At 37.6% G+C, this 20,129-nt stretch overlaps 1 protein-coding gene and 1 non-coding gene across 6 annotated transcripts in view; one reads left to right on the top strand and one right to left on the bottom strand.

The window, feature by feature from the left end:
- TTC27 (tetratricopeptide repeat domain 27) overlaps nucleotides 1-20,129 on the bottom strand; it is a 194,433-nt gene that overhangs the window by 19,631 nt on the left and 154,673 nt on the right. For all 5 annotated transcript variants that reach the window (XR_005201289.1, XM_017534848.2, XM_037740747.1 and 2 more), the window contains 2 exons: nucleotides 19,031-19,083; nucleotides 14,902-15,067 (listed from right to left, as the gene is read on the bottom strand). Coding sequence is in view for 4 of the 5 variants with exons in the window: in XM_017534848.2 (XP_017390337.1) it covers nucleotides 14,902-15,067; nucleotides 19,031-19,083 (219 nt within the window). In the remaining variant the exon portion in view is untranslated. The remainder of the gene's footprint in view (nucleotides 1-14,901; nucleotides 15,068-19,030; nucleotides 19,084-20,129) is intronic.
- On the top strand, nucleotides 19,792-19,898 carry LOC119472196. The gene has a single exon (XR_005201309.1). It is a non-coding gene; the product is annotated as a U6 spliceosomal RNA (small nuclear RNA).

Genomic DNA, 20,129 nt, shown 5'->3' with positions numbered 1-20,129 from the left:
TTTTTGAGACCGAGTCTCACTCTGTCACCCAGGCTGGAGTGCAGTGACACAATCTTGGCTCACCGCAACCTTTGCAGCCAGGGTTCAAGTGATTCTTGTACCTCAGCCTCCGGAGTAGCTGAGACTACAGACGCACACAACCACGCCCAGCTAATTTTTTTGTATTTTTAGTAGAGATGTGGTTTCGCCATATTGGCCAGGCTGGTCATTCCTGACCTCAGGTGATCCACCAATCTCGGCCTCCCAAAGTGCTAAGCCACCGTACCCGGCCTACATTTTTTTTTCTTAAGTTGTACTGAACTCATTTTTCCCCAATGTGAAGTTTTACTGTTAATCTTCATGATAAACTAACACATTGCCCACTCCTGAATCCTAACCTCGCACGACAACAACCTTGCTTGAAAAAAGAGAGAGTTGATGATCTGAAAAAGTACAGTAAACATGTGAGAAACCCTGGAGAGACAGAAGCGGACTGGATCCTAATATGATGGAGAACATAGCTCAAGTGGAAAAGTGCTAGGTGCAAAGGCTGAGAAAAGTGTTTATCTGTCCCTTTTTCTTCCACATCCTACTATCCATGACATTTACCATCAGCATGGACGGACTAAAACAGCAGTGCAAGGCAGGGATCATGTGTGCACATCAGGGCAGAAGGCCTAGCCAGGGTAGAGAGCAGACAGCAAAGGCATGGGCAGCCTGGCTGGCCCCTAAGAGTGCCCTCCTACTTTGCCTCCACTCACGGAGGTTAGATAACTACCCAGGAAGATGGGCATTGGAAAAGAGCAATGCCTGGTGAAGGTAAGGGAGGTTTCCTGAGGAGCCTTGGTGGTGGTGGGAGGTGGCAGTGGTAAAGTGTATCCAATGGGTTCCCCCTATGGCCCAGCCTCACCAGAAAGTTCAGTAAGTTAGGTCCTGGGCTTTAGCCCCTCCCATCAAACATATATTACCAGTTGAATAGCCAATACCCCAGGGAAGTATGAGCCAACAGAGAAAAAATTGTGTAACCATGATAAAATAAACAAATTGAACAGCCTGTGTGAAAGAGTTAAAGGGTCATGTGTAGAAAATCTTGCAACTTGTTTTCATAATAGGCATTCTCAGGAACATGAGAGAGAAAACCAAGGGAATAGATGAGCCCCCTTGAGTAGTATACATGGGAAGAAACACAATGTGAGGACTGAACTTGGAGTTGTTCTCACAAAGACAGAAAGAAAAGGATGAGTTGGCAAAGAAGATTAGGATGCAGCAGCCGGTGTGGAAAGAAATGTGAAATTCTGGAAGCCAACAGAATAAAGGAAAGGGCAATGGTGTTTAATATTGCTGGAAACCTGAGGACCAGCTCTGTCCACTAGATGTGGCAATCTGGAACTTAATAACAGCACTCTAAGTGGACTAGGGGAGATAAAATGCAATTGCATAAGTGCCAAAGAGGATGAGGAGAGGAAGCGGAAATAATGTGGAGAAATGCCTGTGTTGAGAGCCTGACTATAAAGAGCAGCAGAGAAACGGGGTGACGACAGGCGAAAAGTAAGTTTTAAAAATTATTTATACAAAGTTTAAAACATTGGTAACTTTTAAAAACTAGGGCACCAAATAAATGCATTTAGTGATATTTTCCTGTTTGTACTGTAATGAATTATAAATGGAAATTTTAATCCATGATTATAAGGAAAGGCCCACTCGCCTTTTTATCGGAAACTAAATCTAATGGTCCACTCCAAAGATAATTATTTAATCTCCATTTTTTTTTCCCCTTGGGGTTCTGGACACCCTTGTGGATCTAATGAGAGTTTTTCATCCTCTTCCTAGTATGCATATATCTGTATACATAAATTATTTCATAGTATGTCAGGGAATGTCACAATCTGCAGAAGACTAATAACAGAAACTTCTCAGAAATCCTAATTCATCTAACATAACTTGGTATTCCAGTCTTATCTCCCAATATTGTATATGACTAAGTTTGTGCCTCTTTTGAAAAGTTTTATTAGTTTTCATCAACTCCCTTCCTAGTCTCATCGGCTCTTTTGTCACTTCCAGATGTTCAAACCTCTGGTGGTGTTCACTAAAGACAAGACTTTCACAGGAGTGGTTGAGGTCTTTCTGGTCTTCCCTTGGTGAGCCTCTGTGCCTGTCACCTCTGCTACCACTAACAGCTCCCAGTGAGGTATTGGATCTACTCCCCTATCTTTATGAACACCACTGTTCTCAATGCTACTGCTACAACTGTTTTCTCCCTGAAATAGAGTACAAAAGTTGTGGTGGGCTGAATAACATTCCCCCAAAATTCATGTGCACCTAGAACCTCAGAATGTAACCTGAAATAGGGTCTTTGCAATGTAACTAGTTAAGGGGAGTTGTCATTCTGGACTAGGGTTGGCCTAATTCCAATGACTTCTTCAGAAGGAGAGAACACAGAGGAGAGGAGGTGGAAATGGAGGCAGTGATTGGAGTTAGGCTGCCATAGCTGAGGAGTGCCAAGAACCTGAGAAGAGGTACAGAAAGACTCTTCCCTAGCGTCTGCAGAAGAACGTGGCCAAGTCAACATCTTGATTAAAACTTGAATTCTGTTCTCTAGAACTCAGTGGGGAGAACAAACTTCTGTTGTTTTAAGGCAGCAAGTATGTGGTAATTTGTTATTGTAGCCCTAGAAAACTAACATTGCATTTTTAAGCGGAAAGACTAAGACAGTTAAAACACTAAGAAAAACTCTTCTCAGGGCACTCTCCTGGCTTCTCGAAATCAATTTATGGTTTTCGTTCAGAAAGCAATAAACATGAATGTCACTGTCACAGCCTACCCTTACTATGGCTGGTGACCTACAATACCACATTCACTGGTCAGAAGTCCTTGTTTTTGCATGTCCATAAGTTTTAAATATCAAATCTCTTGATCTTTTCCTTAATGAAGTATGGATTTTTGTCATTATAAAAAATATTTTCTTCATCACCAAGCCGATACAAATATTTGCCATACTTTTAGTGCTTTTATGGTTTTGCTTTTTCAATGATGATGAGAGCAGCTACATTTTACAGCACTTGTGGCCAGGTGCTGTGGCTCACGCCTGTAATCCCAGCACTTTGGGAGGCCAAGGCAGTTGGGTCACTTGAGGTCAGAAGTTTGAGACCATCCTGGCCAACATGGTGAAACCCTGTCTCTACTAAAAAAAATACAAAAATTAGCCAGGTGTAGTGGCGCATGCCTGTAATCCCAGCTACTTGGGAGGCTGGGGCAGGAGAATTGCTTAAACCCAGGTGGCGAAGGTTGCAGTGAGCTGAGATTGCACCACTGCATTCCAGTCTGGGTGACAGAGTGAGGCTCCAATCTCAAAAAAATAATAAAGAATAAAAACAAAGAGCAGGGTACGGTGGCTCATGCCTGTAATCCCAGCACTTTGGGAGGCTGAGGTGGGCAGATCATGAGGTCAGGAGTTCAAGACCAGCCTGGCCAACGTGGTCGAAACCCCATCTCTACTAAAGATACAAAAAATTAGCCAGGCCTGGTGGTTTGCACCTGTAATCCCAGCTACTTGGGAGGCTGAGGCAGGAGAATCACTTGAACCTGGGAGGCGGAGGTTGCAGCAAGTTGAGATCATGCCATTGCACTCCAGCCTGGGTGACAGGACAAAACTCCGTCTCAAGAAAACAAAAAAACAGCACTTGTATCTGCTGGGCACTGTACCCAGCCCTTTACATATGTTAACTCACTCACTCCTCCTAATAGTCTATTAACTCATTTAATCCTCACAAGAATCCTACTAGGCAGGTATTGCTATCATCCCCATTTTATGAAACTGAGGTACAAAATGGTTAAGTAATTTGCCCAAGGTGACAAGGTGACACAGCCAGTGACTGGCAGAAATGGGCTGCCTAACTCCAGAGTACGTGTTCTTCCCTAAAACACATTCTACTTCTCAAGAAATTCCAATTTAAATATTTTATTTAAGTAAATTTACATTGGTTTCAAGCTTTTGGTCCTAAACGTTTGGCCAGCTATTTCAATACATATTACATATCCTATTTTTATCTCACAGATTTAAAATGCCATCATTATTACGTACTAAATTCTCATTCCTGCTTGATTCTGTTTCTGTTTCTGAATTCTCTTTTCTGTTCCATTTCATTCTTGCATCAGATGTTAACTCTATATAATAAAGATATTATTAGCTTTTTTATCTTTCCTATTTGTTACAAATATCTTGTCAAGTATTTTTTTAATGTGGTCATAAAAATTCCTTCCAGCTTTCTTTTACTGCTTCAGAGTTCAAGAACTTTCATGAGTATCTACTTCTATTCCCTATTCCTAATTTTTCTATGAGATTAAAAAATATTTAGCATAGATTTAGTCTATCTGGAGTTTTGTTTGGTGTATCATAAACTAATCTGAATAAAATTTTTAGACCTTGATGCTTAGATTTTTTTCTTCTACTCTTTCTCATTTTCATAAAATACACATAACATACAATTTAGAATCGTAATCATTTTTAAATGTACAGTTCATCAGTATTAAATACATTTATAATGTTGTACAACCAGCATCCATCTCCATAACTATTTTTACCTCATAAAACTGAAACTCTACCCCATTAAACAGTAGCTCCTCATTCTTCCTCTCCTCAGCCCCAATGACCATTCTATTTTGTGTCTATGATTTTGACTACTCTAAGTACTTTATATAAGTGGAATCATACAGTTATTTGTCTTTTTGTGAATGGTTTACTTCACTTCACATAAATGTCCTCCAGGTTCATCCATTTTGTAGCATATGTCATAATTTCCTTCCTTTTTAAGAGTGAGTAAATTCCATTGTATGTATGTACCACATTTTGTGTATCCATTCATCTACAGATGGAAATTTGGGTTACTTCCACATTTTAGCTATTAGCCAGGCCTGCTGGTAGATATGTGTATACTTTCATAACGCTGCTATGAAAGTATACACATTTCTCTTTGAGATCCTGCTTTAAATTATTTGGGGTATATACTCAGAAGTAAAAGTGCTAGACCATAACGTTACTCTATTTTTGATTTTTTAAGGAACTACCATACTGTTTTCCACAGCAGCTATACTGTTTTACATTCCCACCAACAGTGCACAAGGATTGCAATTTCTCCATATCCTTATCAACACTTACTATTTAATTTTTTTAATATTTGCTAGTAGCCATCCTAGTGGGTTTAAGGGGGTATCTCATTTGATTTGCATTTCCTTAATGATTAGTGGTGTTGAGCATCTTTTCATGTGCTTATCGTTCATCTGTTTATCTTCTCTGGAGAAATGTCTATTCAAGTCCTTTGCACATTTTTAAAATTTTGGGCTGTTTGGTGGGGGATTTTGTTGTTGTTCAATTTTAGGAGTCCTCTATATATTCTGGATGTTATTCCCTTATCAGATACACTACTTGCAAATATTCTCTTCCATTCTGTGAGTTGCCTTTTTACTCTGTTGACACTGTTTTTGGTGTACAAAATTTCTAAATTTTCACAAAGTCCAATTTGTCTATTTTCTCTTTTATTGCCTGTGCTTTTGGTGTCATATCCAAGAAATCTTTGCCAAATCCACTGTTATAAAGCTTTTGCCCTATGTTTTCTTCTAAGAGTTTTATAGTTGCAGCTCTTAAATTTAAGTCTTTGATTCATTTTGAGTTAGCATTTGTATACAGTATTAGATAAGAGTCCAACTTTATTCTTTTGCATGTGGATATGCAGTTTTCCCAGGACAATTTGTTGAAAGACTGTTCTTTCCCCACTGAATGGTCTTGGCACCCTTGTCAAAAATTATTTGAGTCAGGTGCAGAAGCTCACGCCTGCAATTCCAGAACTTTAGGAGGCAGAGGTAGGCAGGCTGCTTGAGCCCAGAGGTTGGAGACCAATCTTGACAACACAGCAAGAGACTGTCTTTACAGAAAAGAAAAACAAAACTAGTTAGATGTGGTGGCATGCTCCTGTGGTCCTAGTTACTTAGGAAGCTGAGGCAGGAGGACTGCTTGAGTCCAGGAGTTCAAAGTTGCATGGCTTAGCTATGATCATGCCACTGCACTCCAGCCTGTTCAAGAGAGTGAGTTACTTTTTTTTTTTCCTCCCAAGACAGAGTCTCACTCTGCCCCCAGGACAGTGTGCAGTGGCACAATCTCAGTTCACTGCAACCTCTGCCTCCCAGATTCAAGTGATTCTCCTGCCTCTGCCTCCCCAGCAGCTGGGACTACAGGCATGCACCACCATGCCAAGCTAATTTTTTAAATTTTATGTAGAGACAGGGTTTTACCACACTGGCCAGGCTGGTCTCGAACTCCTGACCTCAGGTGATCTGCCCACCTCAACCTCCCAAAGTGCTGGGATTACAGCTGTGGGCTACAGTGCCTGGCCAAGACACTGTCTCTTTAAAAAAAAAAAAAAAAAAAATCATTTGACCACATATGCAAAGATTTCTGGGTTCTTCGTTCAATTCCGTTGGTTTATATGTCTGTCTTTATGCCAGTACCACACTGTTTTGACTACTGCAGTTTTGTGGTAAGTTTTGAAATCAGGAAGTGTGAGTCCCCTAGCTTTGTCATTCTTTTTAAAAGTTGTTTGGGTCATCCACGCTCTCTTGAGACGCCATATGAATTTTAGGATAGGTTTTTCTACTTTTTGCAAAAAACCAATCTATTCAGATTTCCTATTTCTTCATGATTTAGTCTTGGTAGGTTTTGTGTTTCTAGGAATTTGTCTATTTCATCTAGGCTATCCACTTTGTTGGCATACATTTGTTCACAATATTCTCATAATCTTTTTATTTCTGTAAAATCAGTAGTAATATTCCCATTTTCATTTCCAATTTCGGTAATCTGAGTCTCTTCTTTCTTTTTCTTAGTCCATCTATCTAAAGGTTTGTCCATTTTATTAATCTTTTCAAAGACCTAATTTTTGGTTTCACTGCTTTTTCTCTATTATTTTTCTACCGTCCATTTCATTTATCTCCATTCTAATCTTTATTCTTATTTTCTTCCTTCTGATAGCCTTGGGTTTAGTTTGTTCTTTAAGTTGTAAAGTTACTGACTTGAAATATTTCTTGTGCTTTAATGTAAGCATTTAGAGTTATAAATTTCTTCCTTAGCAATGCTTTTGCTATGTCCTACAAGTTTTGGTATGTTGTATTTTCATTTTCATTCATCTCTAAGCATTTTCTAATTTCTCTTGTGATTTCTTTTTTGATCCATTGATTAAGAATTATTGTTTATTTTCCATAATTTTATGAACTTTCTAGTTTTACTTCTGTTATTGATTTGTAATTTTCATCCTGGGGTAGTCAGAGAAGATACTTTGTATGACGTCTATCTTTTAAAATCTACTGAGACTTAATTCATGATCTATCCTACTGTCTCTCCTAGATAATGTCCCATGTGCACTTGAGAAGATATGTATGTTGTTGTTGGGTAGGATGTTCTATACATGTTTACTATAAAATTCATTAACATACAAAATTTCTGCTTCTCTAACAGAGCTATACTTACCCCTTTTGGTTGCTGATGTCACTAAATTACATCTTTATAAATGGTGTACCCCAAAACATACACTAATATGTTTAATGCACTAGTCTCTTAAATCACACAGAAAACGAAATATGGAGCTACAAACCAAAGTTACAATGCTACTGGCTTTTAGATTAATAACTATTTTTTAAAAATGTATTAGTCTCTTAAATCATGTGGGAAACTAAGAGTACAGTTAAAAAACATTGTAACAGGTAACAGGCTGGGTGCAGTGGCTCACACTTATAATCTCAGAACCTTGGGAGGCCAAGGTGGGTGATCACTTGAGGTCAGGAGTTGAAGAGTAGCCTGACCAACATGGTGAAAACCTGTCTCTACTAAAAATACAAAAAATTAGCCAGGCATGGTGGCAGGTGCCTGTAATCCCAGCTACTTGGGAGGCTGAGGCAGGAGAATCTCTTGAACCTAGGAGGCAGAGGTTGCAGTAAGCCGAAATCCCGCCATTGCACTCCAGCCTGGGCAACATAGCTAGACTCCATCTCAAACAACAACAAAAACCAAAAACATTGTTACAATAATATTAGCTTTTATAACCATTCTTGTACTTATCTTTATTGAGATTTTTTATTTCTTCATATGGGTTTGAGTTATTGTCTCTGCGTCTTTTCTTTTCACCCTGCAGGACTCCCTTGAGCACTTCTTGCAGGGCAGTTCTAGTGGTAATGAACTTCCTTAACTTTTGTTTATCTGGGAATGTCTTAATTTCTCCCTCACTTTTGAAGGGCAGTTTTGTCAGATAAAGGATTCTTGATTGACTGTTTTTTTTGTTTTGTTTTGTTTTTTAAGCACTTAGAATACAACAGCCCACTGCCTTCTGGTCCCCAAAGTTTATGATGATAAATCTGCTGATAATCTTATTGAGGAATTCTTTGTATGTGACAGATTTCATTTTAATCATTAAAAACAGCTCTATAGTTCTTCACATCCCTCCCAAATCAATACCATGCCACTGAGTTCATGTAATGGCCTTTAAATCCCTTACTCACTTTTCTATTTCATTTAGGTAACAGAAGAACTTTTGTTTCATCCCATCCCAATTTCTTACCTCCATCAGGAACCACACTTAGGGAATGGAGCAAGCCAGAGAATGACTGGGAAACTAACACTGGCCTGGGAAGAGAGTTGAAGGCCTCTCACAGAGAGGAGTGGCAATTCCAACATAAATGTAGAAGAATCTCCACAAAGAGAAATGTATTAACTATTCTCTACCCCCAGCACTGGCCTTGACTTCCTTGGACTAGTCTCATCAAAGTCTGACCTACAAGGCACTGGCCCTTTTGACTCCTGGAGGTCCTCATAGCAGGAAGGAATAGGACTGCCTTAGGACCCATTACAAAAACTTCCAGGAGGGCTCCAGGCCAGGGATGAAGCAATTTCCCCCCTCCCCCACTTGGCTAACTCCCTGCTCCACTTGGAGTTCTCTAAGTACTTGTTCTGTTTCCTGGTGTGATAACCCTGACCCTTGGCTTCCCCAAACCTCAGTTATCAGAGAAAGATAGGCAGTTTAGCATTGTCTTTTTTAGTTCTTCAGAAAAAAACCAAAAAGCAAAAATAACAGTTCTTGGATTGTGGAAAGGGCTTTAGATTAAATAGGCCAGATGTCAAGCCTTGGCTTTATTGCTTGCTAGCTTTAAGAAATCAACCTTATTAATTCACTTTGCTAAGCCTCAGATACCGCAACAGTTAATGGAGAGAATACCTATTTTCCAAAGCTATAATATGTGCAACATATATCCGTTCCCTCTTCCTCTTTACTTTCAGGTAATGCACAGACAGCAAGTGTACCAGAACATCAGTTTCATTGGCAACTTGCCCCCCTGCACATCAACACCATCTTCTTCTGCCCCAAAGAAAGCATCGAATAAAAATACACACAAAGGACAACCTTAATATGCAAGAATATATATTGTACGATTCTATCTATATGGTATTCAAGAAAAAGCAAACCGAACTGTGGAGACAGAAATCAGAAAGTAGTTGCCTCATGGGGGGAAGAGGTGGCATTTCAACTGACTGGAAACACATGTAAGAGAATTTTCTGTAATAATGAAAATGGTCCATAACTGTTTGGGGTGGTGATTACGTAAGAATACATAATAGAGGCCAGGTGCAGTCCCAGCATTTTGGGAGGCCGAGGAGGGTAGTTCACGAGGTAAAGAGATTGAGACCATCCTGGTCAACATAGTGAAACCCTGTCTCTACTAAAAATACAAAAAAAATTAGCTGGGCATGGTGGCGCGTGCCTGTAGTCCCAGCTATTCGGGAGGCTGAGGCAGGAAAATTGCTTGAACGCAAGAGGCGGAGGTTGCGGTGAGCCAAGATCGCGCCATTGCACTCCAGCCTGGGTAACAAAAGAGAAACTCTGACTCAAAAAAAAAAAAAGAATATATAGTAGTTAAAATTATCTGCAAATTATTTTTCATTTTCTTATTTTATTTCATATTCTTCTGAGATGGGGTCTTGCTCTGTTGCCCAGGCTGAAGTGCAGTGACATGATCATAGAATGACTGGGAAACCTTGGCGTTCTATGAAATCTCACTGAAACCTTGAAATCCTGGGCTTAAGTAATCCTCCTGTTGTAGCCTCCTAAGTAGCTGGGACTGTAGGCACATGCCACAATGCCTGGGTTATTATTGCAAATCATGTCTCGATTTTTAAAAACCTTTATTAGATATCATTCACAGGCACATTAACATGATAGGAAAATGTGCTTTTGACATAAATCTTCCCCATAGACTTCAAGGCATGACATAAAGAAAAAAATAAGATATGCCTACCTGTGATTTCTATCCTCGTCTCCTACTAGCCAAATGACTGCTCAAGTTATGTAAGCTCTCTGGGTCTCATATTAATCAACTATTAAATAAAGAATATTTAGTATTGACTTCACATACTGTATGCCCAATAAAAGATAAGCTGTGTTAAGTGGCAGAAACATAGTAAGCACTCAATGTATGTTAACCCCCTTTCCTTCCTCTTCCACATATAAACAGCAAATGAATTTGTCAATAATGCAATACTTAAATCATTTTCCCAAAATGTTGCCCAAGGTATCCAGAAAAAGAAAAAAGTAAGAAAAGGAAAAATATCCTAACAAATCAATGGTAGAATTTACCTTGAGGAAAGAAGTATGGCTATCTATGAGGATTTGTTTGCAAGGATATGCATGACATTATTTACAATACTCAGAAACTGGAAAACAGCAACTAATTATGTAGAAACACGAAAATCAGTTTTATGATAGATGAATAAAAATATGTATAATCTAGAAATAAATACAAATAAGTGCAACTATAGAAAAGCATCCCTGGGTTTAATCAATCTATATATTAGTCAAAATTAGGACAAAGGTTTTTTTCAACATAGTACTAGAAGTCCTAGACAGAGCAATTAGGCAAGAAAAAGAAATAATAGATATTCTAATAGGCAAAGACTAGGCGAAACTGTCCCTATTTGCTGACAATATGATCTTAGAGAAAACCCTAAAGAGTTCACGTAAAAACTATTAGAACTGATTAAATAAATTTAGATAAAAAATTAACATACAAAAATCAGTAGCATATCTATAATACTAATAAAAGCTATACAGAGAGGAATGATCAGTACCAGAGTCAGGGTAGGGTGGAAGTGGGGTGGGGAGGAAATGGGGAATTGTTGGGCAAAAGATACAAAGTTTCAGACAGAGAATTAAGTTTGAGATCTTCTGCACAGCACAGTGACTGCAGGCAACAATAACGTATTGTACATTTCAAAATACCTGAATAAAATGTCAAATATCTCACCATAAAAAGACAGGTAAACAAGGTGATGGGTATGTTATGTTATGGATCTAATCATTCCACCTTGTCTGTGTGTGTGTGTGTGTGTGTGTGTGTGTGTGTGTATGTATGTAAATATATATATATATACACAAAAACAACACATTGTACTCCATAAATGTATACAATTAGAATCTTTCAATTAAAATATTAATTAAATTATAAGGACAAAAAAGAAAATTATAAAGGTAGTATATTCACTCATTCTTTAATTACAAATAGTGAGAAAAAAACAGAAAAATTTGAGGCTAATTTACCCATGCTTATTAAAATAAGCATGAATTTAAACACACACACACACACACACACACACACACACACGAAAAAATTTTAATGGCAATAATCCATATTCATAAAGTAGAAAAAACAGGTACAGGATTACAACATGTTAAATTGGAATGAGAACTTAATTTTGCTATATTGAAAATTCCCCATGATTAGAGAAGTAAGAAGCTAAGACTATGACCACTAAAATATGTTTGAAATATCTATTTAAGATAAAAGTTAAATCATGGTATCTGAATTCATACTAGGAAAATATATATATATTTAGATTTTTTTCCTTTTCTGAAAAATGCTCAAATGTATTTCTTTGCATCTTGGGGGTCCTCTTATTCTTTCTTAGGGAAGGCTGCTGAAAGACTTCTCTTTTTTTTTTTTTTTNTTTTTTTTTTGGAGACAGGGTCTTGCTCTGTCACCCAGGCTGGAATATAGTGGTGTGATCATGGCTCACTGCAGCTTCAACCTCTCCAGGCTCAAGGGATCCCCCATCTCAGCTCCCGAGTAGCTACAAGTACATACCACCAAGCCCAGCTAAAATTTTTTGTATTTTTTGCAGAGAAAGGGTTTTGCAATGTTGCCCAGGCTGGTCTCAAACCCGGGCTGAGCTCAAGCAATCTTCCTGCCTTGGCCTCCCAAAATGCTGGGATTACAGGTATGAGCAAGCCACTGCGCCCAGCCGGCTGAAAGATTTCTAAGTAAATGTTCTTAAAATTCCAATGATTTTGATTTGGCATCCAACATGGCAAATCACAACTGAAAGTTTTATGAGACTCAACTATCCACATACTCAGGTTATTTTTACCAAAATTATGTCCTTTAGTATCTATAATACCACTGTTACTACCAATAGATTATTGTAAATATCACCTCTCTGCTCATACATATACAGATATTCAAACACAGAAGTATTATCTAAACATTAGCAAGAATGTTTTTCATCCTGAGAGAGAATGAGACTCCTAATCTGGGGGTGGTGGAGATGGTAAGAAAAAGGAAATTTAAATATAATTGTTCAATACCTTTTCAGCTATTGTAACTGCTTCTGCTTCATTTTTTCTTGCCTTTCTTTTAGAATACATGAGTTAGCACGATTTGCCATAATTAATTCATCTAAGTCAACTAAAATAAGCATTATTTTGATGATTTTATAACTCTTAATGATATACAAGTAACAGCTTTACCAAACAATCTTTGAACAGTTACTCTGTCTAATATTATTAGTTTCCTTAAAACAAGTGAGTGGGGAGATCCATCCATCCATCCATCCATCCAACCAGAGTCAGATATAGCTTATGATGATAGTATAAACCTGTCTCCACAGCTGTGGTGAAAAGTAAATGAGCTAATACATGTGAAGTTCTTAGGATAGTTTCAGACACACAGCAAGCCCTCGGTAAATATTAATTATTGTTATTTTGCCACACACCACTTTGGCCTGCTCTATGTGCCTTGGGAAGCAAAGGAGAATAAAAGAGCAAATAGAAAAGCCTCTTGCTTTCATGAGTACACATCATAAGTCTGTCTCTAATTGGAGGAGAGAGGCCTAGACCCATCTGGGTACCTTATATAAAACAAGTCCTACTGGTGCCAAGCATGAAAGGATGATCAGGATTTTCTCAGGATCCAAAAAGTCAACCTGGTGAGCCAGTTGTTACTAATCCTTAGCAGAAATGAAGGAGGTTACTGTGGTTAAAGTATAGATTTAGAGAGGAAATCTCACTCACAACAGAAAGAAAAGAAGATCAGTTAGGAAATAGAGGCAGATGACAGAAGATTAATGGGATCAGACTGACCAAGGAAGCCAATTCTAAGACAATTAAGGAAGAGATGACATAGCAAAGCAATACCAAGAGGATAGAAAAACAGACTGACAGCTTGAAGAATCCCCCATCTAGCATACCAGGAAGCAGGGGAGCTTCACACTCCTTTCTGACCAGATGTGTAAACTTAGTCAGCCTAGCCGTAGAGGACTGCTAAGGTCCCTTTTTGCTCTGAAAGTGTGTGATTCTAAAGAATGCTGGAATTGAGCCAGCAGCAATGTCTAAATGAGGAGTGTTGGATTTGAATGTTTCATGTACATTTTTTTTTAACATGAAAGAAAACAACATAATTTCTTTCAAGTGTAAGATGAAATATACTATCAATATAAATGATTTACATTCTCCTTGAGATTTTAGGAACAGGTTTCAGAAATCTTTCCCAGTAAAGAAAGAACTTAAAAATCACAGTTGCAGTAAGCAAGAGATATGCACTATCTTCAGTGGTCACAGTACACTGAGATCTGTTCAGAGTCTCATCAGTGCCCCTGCCAAGGCATTAAGTGTAGAAGAGGAAGAACTGCCTCAATGGAAGATTTCAGTACAACTGTTGACTGTCAGGATACTGTGCAAACAGATTCACTAGAGCCCCTACCCTTTCTAGGATATAAAACTGCTATCCCTCCATTCACTTGGCTATCATTCCACTCAGTTTTGTTTGTTTAATTTGAGACAGAGTTTCGCTCTGTCACCCAGGCTGGGGTGCAGTGGCACGATCTCTGCTCACTGCAACCTCCATCTCCTGGGTTCAAGCAATTCTCGTGCCTCAGCCTCCCAAGTAGCTGGGATTACAGGTGCCTGCCACCATGCCTGGCTGGATTTGGACTTTTAGTAGAGACAGGGTTTCACCATGCTGGCCAGGCTGGTCTTGAACTCCTGACCTCAAGTGATTCGCTTGCCTTGGCTTCCTAAAGTGTTGGGATTACAGGCGTGAGCCACCACACCCAGACTTCATTCAGTTTTAAGTGATCTTTACGCTGTAAAATTCAAGTCCCTTCTTTCTATAATGGATGCATAATGTACAATATTTAGAAAGGACCTCCCTCCCGCCCCCCAAAAAAAGAAAGAAAGAAAACCATATATACACATGCAGGAGCTATATTAACTCAAGGAGTTACTCCAGCTACCACAAGTCAGAGAATACACTGAGATACCCAAAGTGATAAGTAACACAATGTTCTATTTGGTTTCTGCTAAGTGACTATACATATGTAACCCACATATCTATCAGATTTTTGTAACTGAGTCACAGTAATATTCAGTTTATGACTATACAAACAAATTAGAACTCCAGAATTCTATATATAATGAAGAATATTTGACTAGAAAAGAATACCCTTTTTACATGGGTTTAACAAAATTTTCCTGTGCATATTCGAGGAAATAATTTGTGCCATATCATCAAGGATTGATATCAAATACAAACTGAAATAACAAAATATTAATATCCTACCTGAACATCTTTGTACTTGTCACGTAAGTCCAAGAGCCGGTGATAAGCTTTAATGGCTTCTGAAAATTCCCCAATGTCAGTGCTGGTGAGGATGTAGTTTTCCCAAATTTGCCAGTGTTCATAGTTACACTTGAGAGCTTCTTGTAAAGTTCTAAAAGCTTTTACTCTATTGAAGGTCAAATTTTAAAGAGAGCAATAATGAACTCATTTTTATTAGAATAAAGCATAGCTAAATGTACAAAATGCTAATGTGGATTATCAGTCCTTATTCGTTCACATTAACAAAAAGAATTAGCGATCCAAACAACACAAAACCACCTCAAATTTCCCTACAAAATTCAATGACAGACCCTATGGTATATGTAGCACACATACAGAGATACTCCTTTCCTATTTACTGGAAACAAGAACATTATTTTATAACTAGGTATCAATCGCAGTATCACCTCAAGAGAAGGCACACTCAAGTTCCAAACCTGGAGTCAGAATGGCCAAGAAAGTACAATTGTAAACCTGCAAGACAAAAGGTGCAGACAGTAGCACAGGGAGCAGAGGCAAGGAGGTCAAAACAAAACAACACACTCCTCATGAATCTGCAACAAAAATGCTGCAAACCAAAATTCTACACCCTGTGGAAAAAAAACCTATAGTCAACCAAACTAACAACAGGACCTAAACTTACTAAAGATAAAATTTTAAGGGGGCCAGGTATGGTGGCTCACACCTACAATCCCAGCACAATATTTGAGTGGCTGAGGTGGGTGGATCACCTGAGGTCAGAAGTTCGAGATCAGCCTTGCCAATACAGTGTAACCCCATCTCAAAATACAAAAAAAAAAAAATTAGCTGCGTGTGGTAGCACGTGCCTATAATCCCAGCTACTCAGAGGCTTGATGCACAAGAATCACTTGAATCTGGTAGGCAGAGGTTGCAGTGAGCCAAGATCATGACCCTGCACTCCAGCTCGGGTGGCAGAGCAAGACTCCATCAAATAAATAAATAAATAAATAAATATTTTGAGGAGGAGAGGCAGGAGTGAAAAAAAATTTTTTTAATTGTTTAAGGAACAATTGAAACAATCTAATAAAGTCTTTAAATAAATTTGTTTAGAATACTGAGACAAAGAAGTAATTCATATCGAAAAGGAGCAGAAAATTGTCAAACAAAAGCAGGGAGAAATTAAGAACAAGGAGATGTGAATAAAAACTAACTGGAAATGTCAGTATTGAAAGAGGCATTAAAACAACCAAAAAAACCTCAATAGCTAACAAAAACTAGACTGCACATAGTCAAGGAGAAACTGATGAATTGGAGTATAATACTGAGGAGTTCATACAGAATTTGAATTAAAAAATAAAAGAGCTGGAAAGAGACAGAGGAAGGAATAAGAGGTAAGACTTATACATCTGATAGACATTCTACAGTAAACAAATGCAGAGCATGGCAGGATTCTTTATATCAAAAAGCTGAGAATTCTCCAGAAATGAACAGAGATCTAAATTCTACCATCAAAAGTGTATTTCACATACTGAGCATTATAAAGACAAACCAATATCTAGAAATACTGTGTGAAATTTAGGAAAGATATTCCTAATATCTACAAAGAAATGACAACAGATATTTATTTCATCAGCAGTAAGACAGCAGAATATTACTTTTAAAGTGCTGAGTGAAAATAACTGTCATTCAAAATCTTATAAGCAGCTAAACTTACCACTCAAGAATAAATGCAAAATGAAACATTTTTAGATATACAAAGGTTAAGAGTGTTTACCATCTATTGATGCTAAGAGATCTAAGGGATTCCTTCTTGCAAAAATACAAGGGAACTCCAAAAGAAAGAAAGGAAACATGTCATCAATTTCAGTCATAAATTGTTTCCTTAGAATACTTTTTTCTTTTTTTCCTTTCTCTACTCTACCGCATCTAATAACAACTGCCTCCAACAGTGTTGGACCAAGACTCCCCAGTTATCCCGTCTACAGGGGTTGGAGGTGAAGTTATCCCACTGGAAAATAACAAGTAGAAACCTATACCATAAGGATTATCGTTTTTCTTATATGTCCTCCCATCCTCTAACCATAATTTCCTAGCCTCAAAATTGCTCAATGAATTCCTTTTTCCTTTTTGGTAAATACAGTTTCTTTGTAAGGTGCTTCATTTCAGGATTCACTTATCAAAACCCCTCTATAGTACAGATATTACACATGAAAGTTATGTCTGAAGATGAGACATTTTTCTATGGACGGACAGGAACATGACACCAAGGGGAATCAGATGAAACAGCAAAGAGAGCACTTTAATGAAGAATCTTGTGACCACCAAGGGATAAATGAAATAGTTTAATGGGCCGTTTTAAGGCATGAATAGATTCTTCTGAGAGGATCGTTAATAATTACCTCAGAAATAATAATCCCATTAGCTTTGTCTGGAGCCTTAGCAAAGAAGAAAAGAGTAAACAGGAAAGAATAAAGAAATGATTGACCTCTGATCTTACAACTCCACTTTTGCACAAAAACCTATTTGTGGAGCTACAAGAAGGTAAGAAAGTTGAGAAACAATAAACAAGAACCCCTAGGAGAGAAAGCAGAATTCCTAACATGAATGGGCTGGAAGACAGGGTATCAAGAGCCTCACTATGCACAAACTTATCTGGGTTGCCAGAAAAACTCACTGAGATCATTCTACAACTATGACAGGGACTTCCCCAGCCTGTTGCTTCAAACCGAAAAGGTCTCCAGAGACTTTTAACACAATCAGTTGCAATCAAGAACATAATATTATCTTCTAAAGAGAATGGTATTTTATGTACACCGTCATCCAAGATCAGAGGCAGCATTTCATGATCTCAATGTAATATGGATTTAATGACGTCTTCAGAAATTATCTTGTGATTCCACCAAGAAAAATTAAATTAAGTTTGAAAGTAAAGCCACATAAAAATGAAAATATATCCATCCTTTAATTAATTGATTAGAACTCTGGCAACAGCAGTCCTTCTCTCTTCCCTTTCCTTCGCTTTTCGTAGCCAGTCAATAAGCCCAGTTAGTTGGTTGTCTCCTTTATAAACGATTTGGCATCTGCCCCTTCTTTTTCTACTCTAGTTATCTCATGCCTGAATTGTTACAACAGCTGTGTCCTAACTGGTTTCCCAGCCTCCAGTTTCCTCTCTAGTCTGCCTCACATACTGCCACCAGATAAATCTTCCCCAAAAGCTTCTTTCTTCATGAAATTACCACACTGAAATCTCTGGCATCCTATTCTCAACAGGACAGTCTCAACTCATGAGTCAAATAATCAGAAAATACTGCAATTTTACTTCAGTCTACCTTTCTAACCTTATCTCTCACTGAATATTTCAAATTACTCTATAGCTGGACTATTTTGCTTGCTATCTCCTAAAATACTACATTCATTCCTGTCATTCTGCATTTGGTCACATCATGTCCCTTGCCTAAGAGGCTTTCCTCTGCCCCTTCTATCCATCCTTCAAATTACTGCTTGAGTCCAACATTCGCTCAGAAGCATTTCTGATCCAGATCACACGCCTTCTCTCTTCTCTGATCCTATGGGACCAAATGAGTGGCTGGCATATAATAAGTGTGCTACAAATATCATGTATGATTATTTTAGTCCTCTTTATATTCTCACTTGATATTTGCCATAAATAGCTTATATACTAATCAATTTTTAAAATAAGATGGCATAGTATCTTATTTTTTAAACCTACACTCCCTGAAGACATTGGCTCATATTTATTTACATTTTTCAATAATGTCTAATACAAAGCAAGCAATGAATACAAATAACTGTCAACTCAGTTGATCAACTAAACATATGTTTGATTTATCACATAATGAAATGAAGAATGTAAAACTTCAGTACTAAGTAAAGGTATCCAATAACATTTCTTATTTTATTATCTATAAAATGTTTTCATGAAATAAACTGTATATTTAGAATTCAAGTTAATTTAGTTTGAATTGTTTTGCTACCTAGGTTATTCTATTTCATATACATGGGTGAGAAAGGTACAGTAAGGAGAAACACCAAAATAATGTTCAGTTGTAGAAAATCTCATTCATTTATTTTGGAAGCAAAGTTCTTCATATTTGTCTAATGAACTTACTTTTGTTTTAATCGGATATAGGAGGTTGATAAATTGTTCCATGCTTCAGCATTCTGAAATGACAGAGAATTCAGTTAATTAGTTATTCTCATTTAGGTAAAATTATTGCTGAAACCAAAAGTACAACACACTTTCATAGTCCAATATATACTCTTTAAAACCACAATTTTCAAGAAAGTATGTTTAAAGGTATATGGCAAAATTAAATTAAAATGGACTTTTATAATTTAGAAAAAGGTTAAAAAAAAATCAACCAAGCAATATAACTATTATTGTACTAATCAGCAATTCAGTTAAGATTTTATTTTGAAACTTGGATGTACAAAATAGTTAAGATAATTTACAACATACTCTATATAGTACTATACAGATTTACTACAAAAAAAGGCAATGCAGTATACTGTTTTTTCCTATATTAAAAGATTTTGCCATTATATCAATATCCTTCTTCACTGGATGGGGGAAAAAAAGAATCTGTTCTCCAGTGTTACTACCTAGTATTTCATCCATCTAATATATTTCTTTACCTATTCCTATACCCAATGACAAAAATAAAACTGCTATATAATTTTTTTAAATCAGTTTAATTGGATTAAATTTATATAAATGTTGATTCTAACAAGAATGACATAAATTATATATTTCTCTTTGTTCTACTTTTCATCTAATATAGTAATATAGTTCTCAAGTCCCACACATGATTCAAAAATTAAATGGCAGTGAACTTCCACTTCTAGACATGGCAAAATTAGTAATTTCTTGTGCTCGCTTCGGCAGCACATATACTAAAATTGGAACGATACAGAGAAGATTAGCATGGCCCCTGCGCAAGGATGACACGCAAATTCGTGAAGCGTTCCATATTTTTGTTCTCACTCATAGGCGGGTGTTGAACAATGAGAACACGTGGACACGGGGAGGGGAGCACTACACACTGGGGTCAGTTGGGGGGAAATAGGGGAGGGACGGTGGGGGGTGGGAAGCTGGGAGAGATAGCAGGGGGAGAAATGCCAGATGTAGGTGATGGGGAGGAAGGCAGCAAATCACACTGCCACGTGTGTTACTATGCAACAATTCTGCATGTTCTTCACATGTACCC

Source organism: Cebus imitator, unplaced genomic scaffold (genome assembly GCF_001604975.1).
Source record: "Cebus imitator isolate Cc_AM_T3 unplaced genomic scaffold, Cebus_imitator-1.0 Scaffold88, whole genome shotgun sequence".
Taxonomy (NCBI): domain Eukaryota; kingdom Metazoa; phylum Chordata; class Mammalia; order Primates; family Cebidae; genus Cebus; species Cebus imitator.
This window is presented reverse-complemented; position numbering and strand designations above follow the sequence as displayed.